Genomic DNA, 14,826 nt, shown 5'->3' with positions numbered 1-14,826 from the left:
CCACTTCCGGAAGACAGGAGAAAGATTTACCTCGAATCCGACCTCTAAAGCAGGAAAGAGCTGCCGCTTGCACCTTAAGAGAAGAAAGAGACAGCCCTTTATCCAACCCTCGCTGTAGAAAATCCAACATCTGAGGCACAGATGCTCGAAACGGAAGGATGTCAGCCTCTGCACACCAGGCCTCAAAAATTCTCCAAGTACGAATATAGTTTAGCGAAGTGGAACGTCGACGAGACCTAAGCATGGTGGAAATCACCGGTCCTGAAAAACCCCGTTTAGCTAAACGGGCTCGTTCAAGAGCCAAGCCGTAAGACAAAATCGACCCGGATCTGGATGTGGAACTGGTCCTTGAACCAGCAAAGTCCTGTGAACTGGGAGCTGAAGAGGAGGCGCCACCAATAGCCGCTGTAGATCCGCGTACCAAGGACGCCGCGGCCAATCCGGTGCTACCAAAATTACCGGTCTTCCGTGATCTTCGATCATCTGTAGGAGACGGCCTATTAGCGGCCACGGAGGGAACGCGTAAAGAAGGTCGGAGGGCCACTGTTGCAAGAGAGCGTCTACCCCTGCCGCTCTTACCTCCTTTCGACGACTGAAGAAACGAGGGACTTTCGTGTTGAGATTGGATGCAAACAGATCTAGAACTGGAGTGCCCCAGCGCTCCACTATCAACCGAAACGCCTGATCGCTGAGCGACCACTCCCCGGGATCGAGAGTGTGGCGACTGAGAAAGTCGGCTTGAACGTTTTCCACTCCGGCCACATGCGATGCTGAAATGGCCGAGAGGTGAATCTCCGCCCAGGCGAGGAGACTCTCCGCCTCCCGACACAATAGACGACATTTCGTTCCCCCCTGACGGTTGACATAGGCCACTGCCGAGGCATTGTCCGACAGAACTCTGACCGCTTTGCCTATTAGTAGAGGCCTGAAGTGCTGCAGGGCCAACCGGATCGCTCTGGTCTCCAACAAATTGATTGATTGAACTGCTTCCAGTTGAGACCACTGCCCCAGGCAATGCGCTCCCCAGCCTCGGAGACTGGCATCTGTTGTTAACGGTATCCAGCGAGGAGATTCCAAAGGCATGCCTACTGTGAGATTCTTCATCCGCAGCCACCAAAACAGCGAGCTGCGCTCTCTGTTGCGGAGAGGCAGACGCTTCCATAGTGACTCCCTCTGAGCGGACCAACGCGATAGAAGAGACCACTGAAGAGGCCTCATATGGAGTCTGGCCCAGGGTACTACTTCTATGGTGGCTGCCATGGATCCGAGAATCTGAAGATAATCTCGAGCACACGGACGCTGCTGTTGAAGAAAGGCCCGAATCTGAGACTGCAGTTTTAGAATCCTGGCCTGCAGTAGAAACACTCGGCCTTGTGTCGTGTCGAACGTGACGCCCAAATACTCCAGAGATTGAGAAGGAACCAACCGACTCTTTGACACATTTACTACCCAACCTAGAGACTGCAAGAACTGCATCACTCGTTCTGTGACACGACAACTCTCGTGATAAGACTTTGCTCTGATTAACCAGTCGTCTAGATATGGATGAACCAGAATCCCTTCCTTCCTGAGGGCCGCAGCCACCACGACCATAACTTTGGTGAAAGTGCGGGGAGCCGTCGCCAAACCGAAGGGCAGAGCACGAAACTGGTAATGCTGCCCTAGAATTGCAAAGCGCAAGAACTTGTGGTGAGCCGGACGAATGGGAATATGCAAATAAGCCTCTGTGAGATCCAAGGCTGTCAAATACTCTCCCTGGCGCACTGCGACTATGACTGATCGCAGGGTCTCCATCCGAAAACTTGTGACTCTGAGAGCGCGATTGACCGGCTTGAGGTCCAAGATAGGGCGAAAAGAGTCTTCCTTCTTGGGAACTACAAAATAAATGGAATACCGGCCTTGCCTGTACTCGGAAGGAGGGACTGGACAGATAGCGTGAAGATCTAACAGCCTCTGTAGAGTCTCCCGAACCGCCCTCACCTTGAGAGGAGAACGACAGGGAGACTCCAGAAAGGCGTCTGCAATAGGCCTTGCGAACTCTAAGGCATAACCGTCTCGTATAACTTCCAAGACCCACTGATCTGAAGTTATGTGGGCCCACCTCTGATAGAACTGAGAAAGACGAGCTCCGACAGGCACCAGAGGAGAGGCCCTCGCCCCTTCACTGGGAAGGACGGGTCTGTGATCTAAAACCTGGAGAGGAGAAACTCGCTCCTCTGCGAGTACCCCGAAAGGACTGTGTCCTATTGTAGAACCGAGATTTATGAGGTTGAAAACCCCGACCAGTCTGAAATCTACGGAAACCTCTACCTGGACCTCTACCAGAGAAGGAACCTCGACCGGACAGGCGGGGTCTATCTTGCGGCAATCGAGGAACTTTAGCATCTCCTAAGGAATTAACCAACTTATCCAATTCTTCCCCAAACAAAAAGGACCCCTTAAATGGAAACTTGCTCAATTTGGATTTGGAGGCCGCATCCGCCGACCAACCTTTCAACCACAGCGACCGGCGAGCAGCGACTCCCAACGCCAAAGACTTAGAAGATGCTCGCAACAAATCATATAAGGCATCTGCCAGAAACGCCGCTCCCGTTTCAATCCTAGCCACCTCTAGATCAATAGCTTGAAGATCATCCGAAGTCCTGTCCAGAACTCTCTCTGCCCACCTAAAACAGGCCCTAGCCACTAAGGACCCACAAATGGCAGCCTGTACTGCCAAGGAAGAAACATCAAAACTATTCTTGAGCAGAGAATCCAGGCGTCTGTCCTGAACATCCCTAAGAGCTGTTCCGCCATCTACGGGGACTGTATTCCGCTTATTCACCGCCGACAACACGGCATCCACGACCGGCACCTTAAGCAAAGACTTATCCACTTCAGGAACCGGATAGAGACGAGACATAGATCTGGACTGCCGGAAAACCGCATCTGGGGACTCCCATTGCGCTTTAATAACATCCCAAATATCCTGGTGCATAGGAAAAGTCTTGGTAGCAGACCTAGAGCCTTTAATCAAGAAATCGACCTTACGGACTGCCGAAGCTGGCTGTAAATCTTCAAAGTTCAAAGTAGAAGACACCATAGAAATTAGCTCCTGCAAATCATCCTTATGGAAAACTCTGGCTACAGCAGGATCTTCTCCCTGAGCAAAAGAAGTAGCCTCAGGATCTGGAGAAGAAGATTCCTCCCAGATCTGTTCCGCCAGATCTTCCTCTTCTTCTAAGAAGGGCATTTCCTGCTCATGAACTGACTCCAAATGCTCCCGCCAATCTCCCTCCCTAGATCTCTTAGAGGGAGGGGGAGCAGCCATACTCAAAGGCCCTGGCTCAGCTGAAGAATCCCCTTTCTGCAGCAAAAAAGCCTGATACATCTGGAGCACAAACTCAGGAGGAAACCCCCCTGCCTGAGTAGGCCCAGCCTGCATCAGTGCTCCTGCAGAAAAAACATCCAACGGAGGTACTGAAAGCCCTGCAGGCTGCGAGGGAGAAGGAGAGGGCGAATTCAAAATGGCCGCCGTTCGCGCCAAAACCGGCGTTCCGGAGTCCAGGGGCGCGCCTGACCCTTCTGCAACCACGGGATCAGAGCGCGCCGGTGAAGAGACCGAACCAGCTGACTGAACCGCTGCCGGCAAAACCGGACCCGACGCTCCCGCTAGCGCTGTACAATACTTACAAGCGCCTGAAGATGAAACACCCCGACGCTGACAAACGGAGCAGCGCTTAAGTTTTTCCGACATCGCTGACGCGCGCGTGCACGCGCGTGCGTACCCAATTCGCGCCGAAACTGTACTTTTTTTTTTTTTTTTTTAAACAGCACTTCAATTAACAACACGAATCCCCCGAAAACAAATAGAAAAGGGAGCCAGGCCAGGCAAAGAAAAACTGTGCTCTTTATGGTTCCCTGCTGTGGAAACGCTAATCAGCCACACCACACACACTTGACAGTAACAGAGCTGCCTGCTCGTTTAATCAAGGGGACTGAAGAGATCTGTGGCAGAGAAACCAATTTAGCCTCTTTTTACTTCTGGCTGCCTCTCCCCAAAGGTAAAATCCCCTTGCTAATCAAAGGGCTACCCTTCCCTTTGAAATTGAATTAGATAATAAGGGAGGTGGGGAGGAACAAGGGGGGAGGGACCCGGGACACCCGAGTTTTCACCCCTGAGGCTGAAAGTCAACCAAACTGAAAAGAACACCTAACAAGCCTCAAAGAATTCCTGTGGCACAGAATAAAGGCAGACTAAAGCCATCAATAAAGAAAAAGCTGAAAGACAATATAGAGAGACTAATGGGCTCACTCCTACCTGCTGGGAGACTGAGAAATACTGAGGCTAGGGTCACATGACCAGGGCTCCTATTGGCTCGCTAGAGTCAGAGTTTTTTTCTCAGTCTCCACCTGCTGGTAGGCGTGCACAACCCATCAGTCCAATCCTGGGCCGGTCCGGAGGGATGCTAAGGAAACTCGGTTATTTATGTATTTAACCGCTTAAAAACTCCCAGCAAGGAAAGACAGCCAACTAGTATCGAAACCAGGATAATGGCAAGGTTGAAAGAAACCTGAAATAGAGTTGCTCTGCTTGTCTTTTTTTTTTTTTTTAAGTCAGAAACAGTGTGGCTGTCTCTCCCAGCTCTCAGGACACCCTTTCCCATGAAGGGGCTGAGGCAGTGCAAATCCAAACTTCAGTCACTCGAAGCTAGAAGCACTAAAGGAAACATTAGGGAGGATTTGGGGAGAGGGACCCAGCCACCTGAGTTTAGCACCCCCGAGGCTTACTGGAAACCCCCATAGGTCTCACCCTCCAACTTGAAGAGAAACACCAGAGCACAGAAAGCATAGGATGCAATCATTTATTTATTTTTAAAGTTAAAAGGGAGAAATGAGAAAGACACTGAAGGGCTCACCTCCTTCCACCTGCTGGAGACTGAGAATACTGAATCTCACTCTAACTGGTCAGGGCTCTTATTGGCTCTTGCAAGAGGCAGAGTTCTCAGTCTCCACCTGCTAGAAGGCGTGCACAACCCATCAGTCACATTCTGGGCCGGTCCGGAGGAACGCTAAGGAAAAGCACATTTTTATCTAGACCTGTTTCAATCACGTCCAAGTTATTAAAAAAAAAAAAAAATGTTCTGAATGACCAGCTGACCACTGGATGGATTAAGGCTTGACCCCCCCCCCCCCCAATGGATGCTGTTCCTCTTCCAACACCCTTAGGAACTGAAACTGAAAGGGGATACCAGGTGCTATGACAGCATAAGGTTTTATGGGAATATCCAACAGAGCAGAAAAGCAGCTCCCAGGAGTAAGTCAGTCAACTAGATCAGTGCAGTGACTGTAAACAAGGGGATCCAGGTCCAAATCCACTCCCCTTAGTATATTTGTACTGGAAACACTGAACCCTCCAAACTACTGTACCTGCAGAGTGAAAGGCAATTATAATGGTGTATAGTTAGGTACAATAGGTTTTACTCTTCCTGGAGGGCTCAGAATACAAAATAAAGGAATTATGGTGGGAATTTTAACATTGTTTAAATTGAACTGCACTGACCACTAGGGCTGCCCCTCTAATCTATAGGGATGTCTGTGTGGCCATTTCTCTCAAAATGATGCCAGACAGATGTTCTAATGACTGGTTTTGTGGTGTTTATAATTTGGACATGTCAGTTTGGAAAATGGCCCTTTGCAGTCATCTTCTGTGCAAATACAGTATGTCCCTCTTAGAGCCATTTTTGAAAGAGAAAACCAAACACTTTCAAAAATGGTTCTATAAATTAGATTTTTTTTGACACGCAACGAGCTAAATGCCCTAATTCTGACGGATGTTTTTTTCGAAAATGCCCCTTATAGCATCCCACTTTAGAGAAGGCATATTACATGTGGATGAAATACAAAGAGAACTTTTCAGACAGCCTTGAAAGCATGACAGAGAAAGAACTGCTGCCTCTACACACCACTTGTCAAGATTCAATATTCCATTTTATTTGATATAACGGAAAATATCAGTGGTGTATAAAATCAAAAACAGAGTGTACTAAGCTAAGTTAGGAGCACATCAAGGAGAAGGACAAAAAGGAGTGGACAATGGGAAAAGTTACAATAAGACTAGAAGATGCAGAAGGGACGGAAAGAACAGGCAGGATTAAGGGAAACAAATCCTGGCTGCTCAGGCCCAAGTACAGTCCACATGCCGTGTTATAGGGGAAAGGGTCTGACTGATGAAACAGGCCTTAAGTAAGGGTTTAAATTTGCTAAATAAGGGTTCAGTATTAAGATACAAAGAAAAATGTGTTGTGTCATATCACCAACTTTAGGAATAGAGTGTCTTGTAGATTCATGACACACCATGGCGAAAGGGAAGGAATGATCAAAAGGCACTGTTGAGACAAACTAAGAGGTCTTCGTGGGTAGTATGGGGTGAGAAGGGAGGCTAGGAACAGCGGTAAACCTTTATCCAGGGTCTGGTATTGACAGACAAGAGCTTAAAAAGAATCCTATACACCACTAGCATTCCTGCTGAATATAAATTAGATGCAGTGTGTTATCATGTACGGTTACCATATGGCTCCAGAAAAAGGAGGACAGATTGAGCCAGTCCAGGTTTTACTTCCAATGCTTTTAATAGACGTAAAATCTGGACTGGCTCAATCTGTCGTTTTTCCTGGAGACATATGGTAACGCTAGCTATGGGTAGTCTTCGTTATTGTTTTTATTTATTTTTTTTGGGGGGGTGGGGGCAGCGATATCTTGAATGAGTATTTTAGGATTTCCTGTTAAATTTGGAGTTTTTTAAACGTCTGTATTCACTCTAATAATTGCCCATGCTACTTTAGAAACGCTGGATTTTCTGAAGTCTTGAGTGGGCTATTATCCAAGGCCCTTCAATTTTTCAGGAAGCCTGAAATTTGCGACAACACTGCCAGCCAGCAGATTGCTGAAATGTTCAACAATTTTTAATTACTGAAAAAAATGAGTGAAATACCTTGTTAATTATTACATTCTAACCACGCTTTTTAATTACTTAAGCTAAATAACTGGAGAAAGAGGGGATTGAGGCAAAGACCAAACAGATTCATTTGTATTTGGGTTTGCTGTGTAAGAACAGACTGTTACTGTGGAAACGGAGCAGTCTCTGAAGCTTGCAAAATTGCTGGGCTGTCAGACAAAGCACTTGAGGAGTTGTATTAATGTTAAATTTGTATCACTTTGAGCAGGAACAACGGAGTAAACTGCCCTGCTGGGCTAAAGAATGGCATGTTTGTATTGTTATCCTGATTGGATTTCTGCCATGTAGGAGGGGGATTTCCTTCTGAAACAGGAGGGGGAGTTTGGTGTTTCAGGGAAGCTTTAGAGGCTGACTTCACAGTAGCAGTACTGACAGCAGGGTCACTGTGGGTTTGTTTACTTACAGCTGGCTGAGCATGCTTTGAAGAACAGTACTTTTTTCCCCTTTGTTTACTTGCACTGTGTTTGCTCACTGAATCACTGCTACCCTGTGGTTGTGCCAGGCGGAAGAACGATCAGACATAGTATGGTGGGGTGGAGTGATTCTGCAGGCTTTGCATTCCAGAGGCCTCCAACCCCTTACTGCTAAGGGAAAGACTGTGGCTTGCTAGTTTTAAAACTTTCCTGCAGTCTTCTGTTCTTAGGGCTGAGGGAAGGAGTGAGGGACTGAAGAGGAAGCACTCAACAGAGGAAAACAGAACAGATGCTGTGAGGAGAACTACTTGTCAGGGCCATGGACAAAACACACTGAAGGGACACCGAGGCAAGTCTCTCCTCTACTTTCCACTCATCCATGATGAGCAGACATTTCTTACCTCTTCTCAAGGCTATAGATGGGATGGGCAATTATTGGGGGAATAAAAATGTGGATGTTAAGATTCAAATTAAAGGGTTTTCCGGCCCAAGTTGGGGGTGCTTAGAGGTGGGTGATTAGAGAGAATATTGAATATTTTTTAAAATTGTAAACCACTTAGATATGTTGAGCAGTATATCGAGTTTTAATATAAAGAAAAACTGGGGAGATCCAAGATGGTGACTGAGTAGGACGCAGGAGTGGAACGCTCCTCCTCAGAAAAACTTAAAGTACCTTTTTCCTATCTCGAGCATGCCGAAAAGAAAGGGCAAGCCAAAGGGACCTCCCCTCCCCAGGCTGGATTCCCTCTCTTCGTGACAAACTTCCATTACCTCGTTTTTGGTGTCCACACCATCGGGCGAATCCGTGACCGAGGTGGGGAAGAGCCCTGGTCTGGAGAGCGAATTTTCGCTTAGCCCATTGGGACTGGCTACCGCCCTACCGCCACACCTAGACAGAGCCGGAGTACCGAGCGCAGGAGATAGCGACTCAAAGGGGAGCAGACCCCGTTGAAGGAAGTGGCGTCAGCAGTCAACTCGGTGGAAGGGAAACGCTTGCCAGCCATAGCGGGAGATGAACTATCTCTAGAGGAGACCCGGACAGCTGACACCGGGGAGGAATCCTTACTCTCCGCACTGGTTTTACAACCTCTGGTGAAGCCCCAAGAAATAACTTTGGACTCTATATGGTCTGCTCTTGAAGTACTGTACAAGATAAGTACCTCATTTATATCTGTCTCATTGAATAATGTGAAGCAAATAAGAGAATTGAAAGAAAACGTAGAGGCAATTTCTATTAAGCAAAATTCGTTAGAAGGGGACTTAGTTAAAGTGAAGGAACAACAAGCACAAATGGCAGAGGATCAATTATTGATACATAGGAAGATTGAAAACTTGGAGAACTCACATAGGAATTTAAATCTTCGTATATTAAATTTTCCTCAAACAAATTATATTTCCCCCGGAGAAATGTTTAATAAGTATCCAGAGCAATCTCTTCCTCCACTACAAAGAATATATTATATTGGAGTTCAAAAGAAATTGCAACAGAATTCTTCGCAGGGAATTCCTACTCAACAAGAAGTTCCAGCAGAAACACTGGACTTAACAGGATTCCTTGAACAATCTACAGAGGAAATTAAAACAAGAGCAACAGCAATTGTTACATTTGTATTTCTGCAGGATAAAGACTCTTTGCTCCATTTATATTTTTAAAATATTCAACCCGAATTTTTGGGAGCTAAAGTCCTGATCTTTCCGGATATTTCTCGCTGGACACAGCAAGGGAGAAAAATTTCTAGACTTAAAACAGAGAACCATGCGGCTTAATGTTTCCTTCCAACTGAGATTCCCTTGTAAATGTTTGATTTAAAAAAAACCAAAACAAAACACTAGATACATTTTCTATGAGCCAGAACAATTCTGTAAATTCTTAGAGTTGCAAGAAAACAAGATAGTACAGGCCAAATAGATTAATAGCCGGTATTGTAAAAAAGGATAACCGCCTACTCTATATGTTAGTATGATTTGAATTTTTGCTTAGTATGCCAACTTCCTTTGGTAATAGCCTTGGATTTCTCCCATTTTGTGGACTATAACCAACATATTTCCTTATATATAAGTATTGGTATTTTCTTTTTTTTTAATGACCTGCATTGTTGTAGTGGTTTATTTAAAGTTGGTGTATCTTTCAAAGATTTGTAATCTTTGTCTATAATAAAAATTAATAAAGAAATTAAACATAAAAAAACTGGGAGCCAATGCTCAGAAATAAGTAGTGGGTAATGAGCCCATATTTCCAGAAACCAAGTATGAGTTTGATAGATGTATTTTGAAACAAACTGGAGTATCACAAGCTGAAAATCTAGTAGTCCAATATTCAGGGAATTACAGTAATTGAGCTGTGAGATGACCAGTCAGAATGAGCAACTGAAGAGAAGAATGTTCAAGAACGGAATGCACAGTGTTTTATCTGGCGAAGAACGAAAGCATCTAGACGTGACAGCTGAGATTTGCGGTTGAAACAAATAGCCAAATATGACTCTCAATATGTTCACAGAATCCTTTAGAAGGAGACAAGTACTATGTACACACGAACTCAATTGTGTATTAATTTGAGTATAGGAAGGGAATACAGCATTAGATTGAACAACTTTTAGCTCATTTTCGAAGAGCAAATCAGCTTTTATCTAGGAAAGTAGAAATGTGTGAATTAAGGAGAATGAGAATCAATATGGAAAGTTCCAGATCAAATTAAACTTGCTATATGTTTTTTTTTCTTTCTTTGGGGAGAGAGGGCTTAAAACCTCTTTAGATTGTAAGCTCTATTGAGCAGGGACTGTCTCTCTATGTCAGGTGTTCAGCGCTGCGTGTGTCTGGTAGCGCTATACAAATGCTAATAATAATAATAAATGGGTATTCCCCTGCTCAACTGATGCCCAGGTCTCTGGGTCAGGAGCTGCCTCAGTCATCAGTCCAGAAGCTGCACAGCCTGTCCATCACCATCCGCTAGAGAGAGAGAAATACTGAGCATTTAAAGCCACACAGTGCCCTTACTGGGCAAAACACACAGGAGTCTTTTTTTCTCTGTCATGATCCACTGGTTGACAGGCACAACCACACAGGTTCTAGATTGGTCTGTTAAGGATGCTAAAGCAGGCTGTTTTACACATGGAAAAGGCCTTTTATGAATATCTTGCAGCATATGCACATATAAGCATATGAGTGACAAGACTTCATGTACTTTCTGCACCCTGTGTAGGTACTGCTGGGGGGGGGGGGGGGGGGGATTGGAATATTTTGAGCAGAGCGTTTTGATGTAGATGCACATTTTAGAAAATAAGTAAGCACACATGTAGAGTATATGCACCAATTTACATCTGCTTTGGAGAACGTATAAATGTGCATATCTGCATTTATGCACCACAGGATACCTATCAGGCCATTTGGGTACAATTTTATAAAACATTTTCCAAGTGTAAAACATGTTTTACATGTGGAAAAGGCTCTTATAAAATTTCACAGCCAAATACATGTGCTGAAAAGATTGTGTGTGATTAAGTGCAGTGATTGTGCATGCTGTAAATAAGTGTTCTGGGGATGTAGCTAAAAAGTAAGAGTATTGACACATTAACACCCTGTTTTGTAGGAGGTGTAATACTGGGGTGGTTCTGCTGTTTGTGTCACATAGCAATATTGAAAATCTCCACTTCTCAACTGTGTAATTATTCTGATCAAGTTTCTTAGAAATTTCAAGATTCTGTATACGGCACTCAAAACTGTGCGCACGATTTGAGTAATGAGCCAATTAGCTCTGATAATTGGGTGCCAATAATCAATTACTGGCATTAATTGGCAATAACAACTTCTGTGCACATCTTCCTAGGCGCTATTCTATAAAGATGCATACGTAAATTCTTACGTGCGGATCTGGAAAAGGGGTGTAGCCATGGGTGGGTCATGAGCATTCCATGAATTTGTGCACACAGTTACAGAATACTGTGGATCTACATCTAATATGAGGTTTCAGTTGATGGAAATCATCACGGAGTGCTCTACTATTCTATAAATGGCCCCTAACTTGGAGCATTGTTTAAAGAATAGTGTGTAGTGCAAATTTTTTTCAGCACTGTTTTTTCGGTGCCATATGTAGAATTTGATCCTTAGACTCTAGACCACTGGCTGTATCTGAAAAACATCTGTAGCTCTTGTGTGAGTGAAACATGTTTACATAGATAATAATCTGTGCATTGACAGTACTAAGATCCATGCTGAATAACCTATACACAAGGTAGAAGGAGAACCTAAGTTTGTACTCACCACTCTGGAGTGTCTGCCTGCCCCCAGACAGTACACCATGAGGAAGCGTCCCAGTAGGAGTAAGCCCTTTCAGAGTCAGGACACTTTCGCTCTCTTCCCTGTAAAGACAATTTAAAAATATGGGCAACTCTCTATAACCCATTCGTGTACAATTTCATCCTTCTGCTGATTTCAGCTTCAAGTCCAATGCAGAACTGCAACAGTTCCCTAGCTGAGAGAAGTGTCTTGCCTGTGCCACTCATGTCATGCAATCATGGTACTATTTCAGCTGTCAACAAATTCCTTTCCCCCTTCATAGTGAAGCTTAAAAACTGTAAAGAGACACTATTCAGGCAGATTCATGATGTTCTAACTTATGCCAGACTGACATTAACGAGAGGTAAAGGGAGCCAGTCGCTCTTTATGAACATACTTTTCTGTCAGTATGTCAAATTCTGCCTTCCTGATTCCTCAAAGAAAGACTCAGTGTCACCTCCCAAAAAGCGAATGCTACATACCTGTAGAAGGTATTCTTCGAGGACAGCAGGCTGATTGTTCTCACAAATGGGTGACGTCCACGGCAGCCCCTCCGATCAGAGTTCTTCCTAGCAACAGAGTTTGCTAGTGCCCGCGATGCGCGCATGCGCGGCCTTCTTCCCGCCCGAAATCGCTCGTGTTCGCTAGTCCCGTACCAAGCAAAAACAAGACAAGGGAAGACACAACTCCAGAGGGGAGGCGGGCGGGTAGGTGAGAACAATCAGCCTGCTGTCCTCGGAGAATACCTTCTACAGGTATGTAGCATTCGCTTTCTCCAAGGACAAGCAGGCTGCTTGTTCTCACAAATGGGGTATCCCTAGCCCCCAGGCTCACTCAAAACAACAAACGTGGTCAATTGGGCCTCGCAACGGCGAGGACATAACTGAGATTGACCTAAACTTTTCCAACTAACTGAGAGTGCAGCCTGGAACAGAATAAAAATGGGCCTAGGGGGGTGGAGTTGGATTCTAAACCCCAAACAGATTCTGCAGCACCGACTGCCCGAACCGACTGTCGTGTCGGGAATCCTGCTGAAGGCAGTAGTGAGATGTGAAACTGTGGACAGATGACCACGTTGCAGCCTTGCAAATTTCTTCAATAGTGGCTGACTTCAAGTGGGCCAGACGCCGCCATGGCTCGAACACTATGAGCCGTGACATGACCTACAGGAGTCAGCCCAGCCTGGGCGTAAGTGAAGGAAATGCAATCTGCTAGCCAATTGGATATGGTGCGTTTCCCCACAGCCACTCCCCTCCTGTTGGGATCAAAAGAAACAAAAAGTTGGGCGGACTGTCTGTGTGAGCTTGTCCGCTCCAGGTAGAAGGCCAATGCTCGCTTGCAGTCCAATGTGTGCAGCTGACGTTCAGCAGGGCGGGTATGAGGACGGGGAAAGAATGTTGGCAAGACAACTGACTGGTTCAGATGGAACTCCGACATCACCTTCGGCAAGAACTTAGGGTGAGTGCGGAGGACTACCCTGTTATGATGAAATTTGGTATAAGGAGCATGAGCCACCAAGGCTTGAAGCTCACTGACTCTGTGAGCTGAAGTAACTGCCACCAAGAAAATGACCTTCCAGGTCAAGTACTTCAGATGACAGGAGTCCAGCGGCTCAAAAGGAGGTTTCATCAGCTGGGTGAGAACGACATTGAGATCCCATGACACTGTAGGAGGTTTGAGTGGGGGCTTTGACAAAAGCAAACCTCTCATGAAGCGAACTACTAAAGGCTGTCCAGAGATCGGCTTACCTTCCACATGGTAATGGTATGCACTAATCGCACTAAGATGAACCCTTACAGAGTTGGTTTTAAGACCAGACTCCGATAAATGTAGAAGGTATTCAAGCAGGGTCTGTGTAGGACAAGAACGAGGATCTAAGGCCTTGCCATCACACCACACAGCAAACCGTCACCAGAGGAAAAAATAACTCCTCTTGGTAGAATCTTTCCTGGAAGCAAGCAAGACTCGGGAGATACCCTCTGACAGACCCAAGAAGGCGAAGTCTACGCTCTCAACATCCAGGCCGTGAGGGCCAGAGACCAGAGGTTGGGATGGAGAAGCGCCCCCTCGTTCTGCGTGATGAGGGTTGGAAAGCAGTCCAATCTCCACGATTCTTCGGAAGACAACTTCAGAAGAAGAGGGAACCAGATCTGACGAGGCCAAAAAGGAGCAATCAAAATCATGGTTCCCGTCTTGCTTGAGTTTCAGCAAAGTCCTCCCTATCAGAGGAATGGGAGGATACGCGTACAGGAGGCCTTCCCCCCAAAACAGAGCATCCGACGCCAGTCTGCCGTGGGCCTGCAGCCTGGAACAGAACTGAGGGACCCTGTGATTGGTCTGAGTGGCAAAGAGGTCCACCAAGGGGGTGCCCCACACTTGGAAGATCTCGCGAACCACTCTGGAACTGAGCGACCACTCATGCGGTTGCATGATCCTGCTCAATCTGTCGGCCAGACTGTTGTTTACGCCTGCCAGATACGTGGCCTGGAGCCACATGCCGAACCGGCGTGCCCAATGCCACATGCTGACGGCTTCCCAACACAGGGGGCAAGATCCGGTGCCCCCCTGCATGCTGATGTAATACATAGCAACCTGGTTGTCTGTCTGAATTTGGATAATTTGATGGGACAGCCGATCCCTGAAAGCCTTCAGAGCATTCCAGACCGCTCGCAACTCCAGGAGGTTGATCTGTAGACCTTGTTCCTGGACGGACCAAGTCCCCTGGGTGTGGAGCCCATCGACATGCGCTCCCCCACCCCAGGAGTGACGCGTCCGTGGTCAGCACCTTTTGCGGCTGAGGAATTTGGAAGGGACGCCCCAGCGTCAAACTGGATCGAATTGTCCACCAATGAAGGGAGAGGAGAAACCTCGTGGACAAGCGGACCATGTCCTCTAGGCTCCCAGCAGCCTGGCACCACTGGGAGGCTAGGGTCCATTGAGCTGATCTCATAAAAAGGCGGGCCATGGGAGTCACGTGAACCGTGGAGGCCATGTGGCCGAGCAATCTCAACATCTGCCGAGCTGTGATCTGCTGAGACGCCCGCACTGAGGAGACAAGGGTCAGCAGATTGTCGGCCCTGGTCTCTGGAAGGTAGGCATGGGCCGTCTGAGAATCCAGCAGAGCTCCTATGAATTCGAGTTTCT

At 46.5% G+C, this 14,826-nt stretch overlaps 1 protein-coding gene across 2 annotated transcripts in view; it reads right to left on the bottom strand.

Annotated features, from left to right (window-relative positions):
• PPP3CC (protein phosphatase 3 catalytic subunit gamma) overlaps positions 1–14,826 on the bottom strand; it is a 200,682-nt gene that overhangs the window by 20,602 nt on the left and 165,254 nt on the right. For both annotated transcript variants that reach the window (XM_030202021.1, XM_030202022.1), the window contains exon 12: positions 11,668–11,765. In XM_030202021.1, the coding sequence (XP_030057881.1) occupies positions 11,668–11,765 (98 nt within the window). The remainder of the gene's footprint in view (positions 1–11,667; positions 11,766–14,826) is intronic.

The sequence above is a fragment of the Microcaecilia unicolor genome, chromosome 4, assembly GCF_901765095.1.
Source record: "Microcaecilia unicolor chromosome 4, aMicUni1.1, whole genome shotgun sequence".
Lineage (NCBI taxonomy): Eukaryota > Metazoa > Chordata > Amphibia > Gymnophiona > Siphonopidae > Microcaecilia > Microcaecilia unicolor.
Note: the sequence above shows the minus strand (reverse complement) of the source record. Positions and strands in the feature narration are given on the sequence as shown.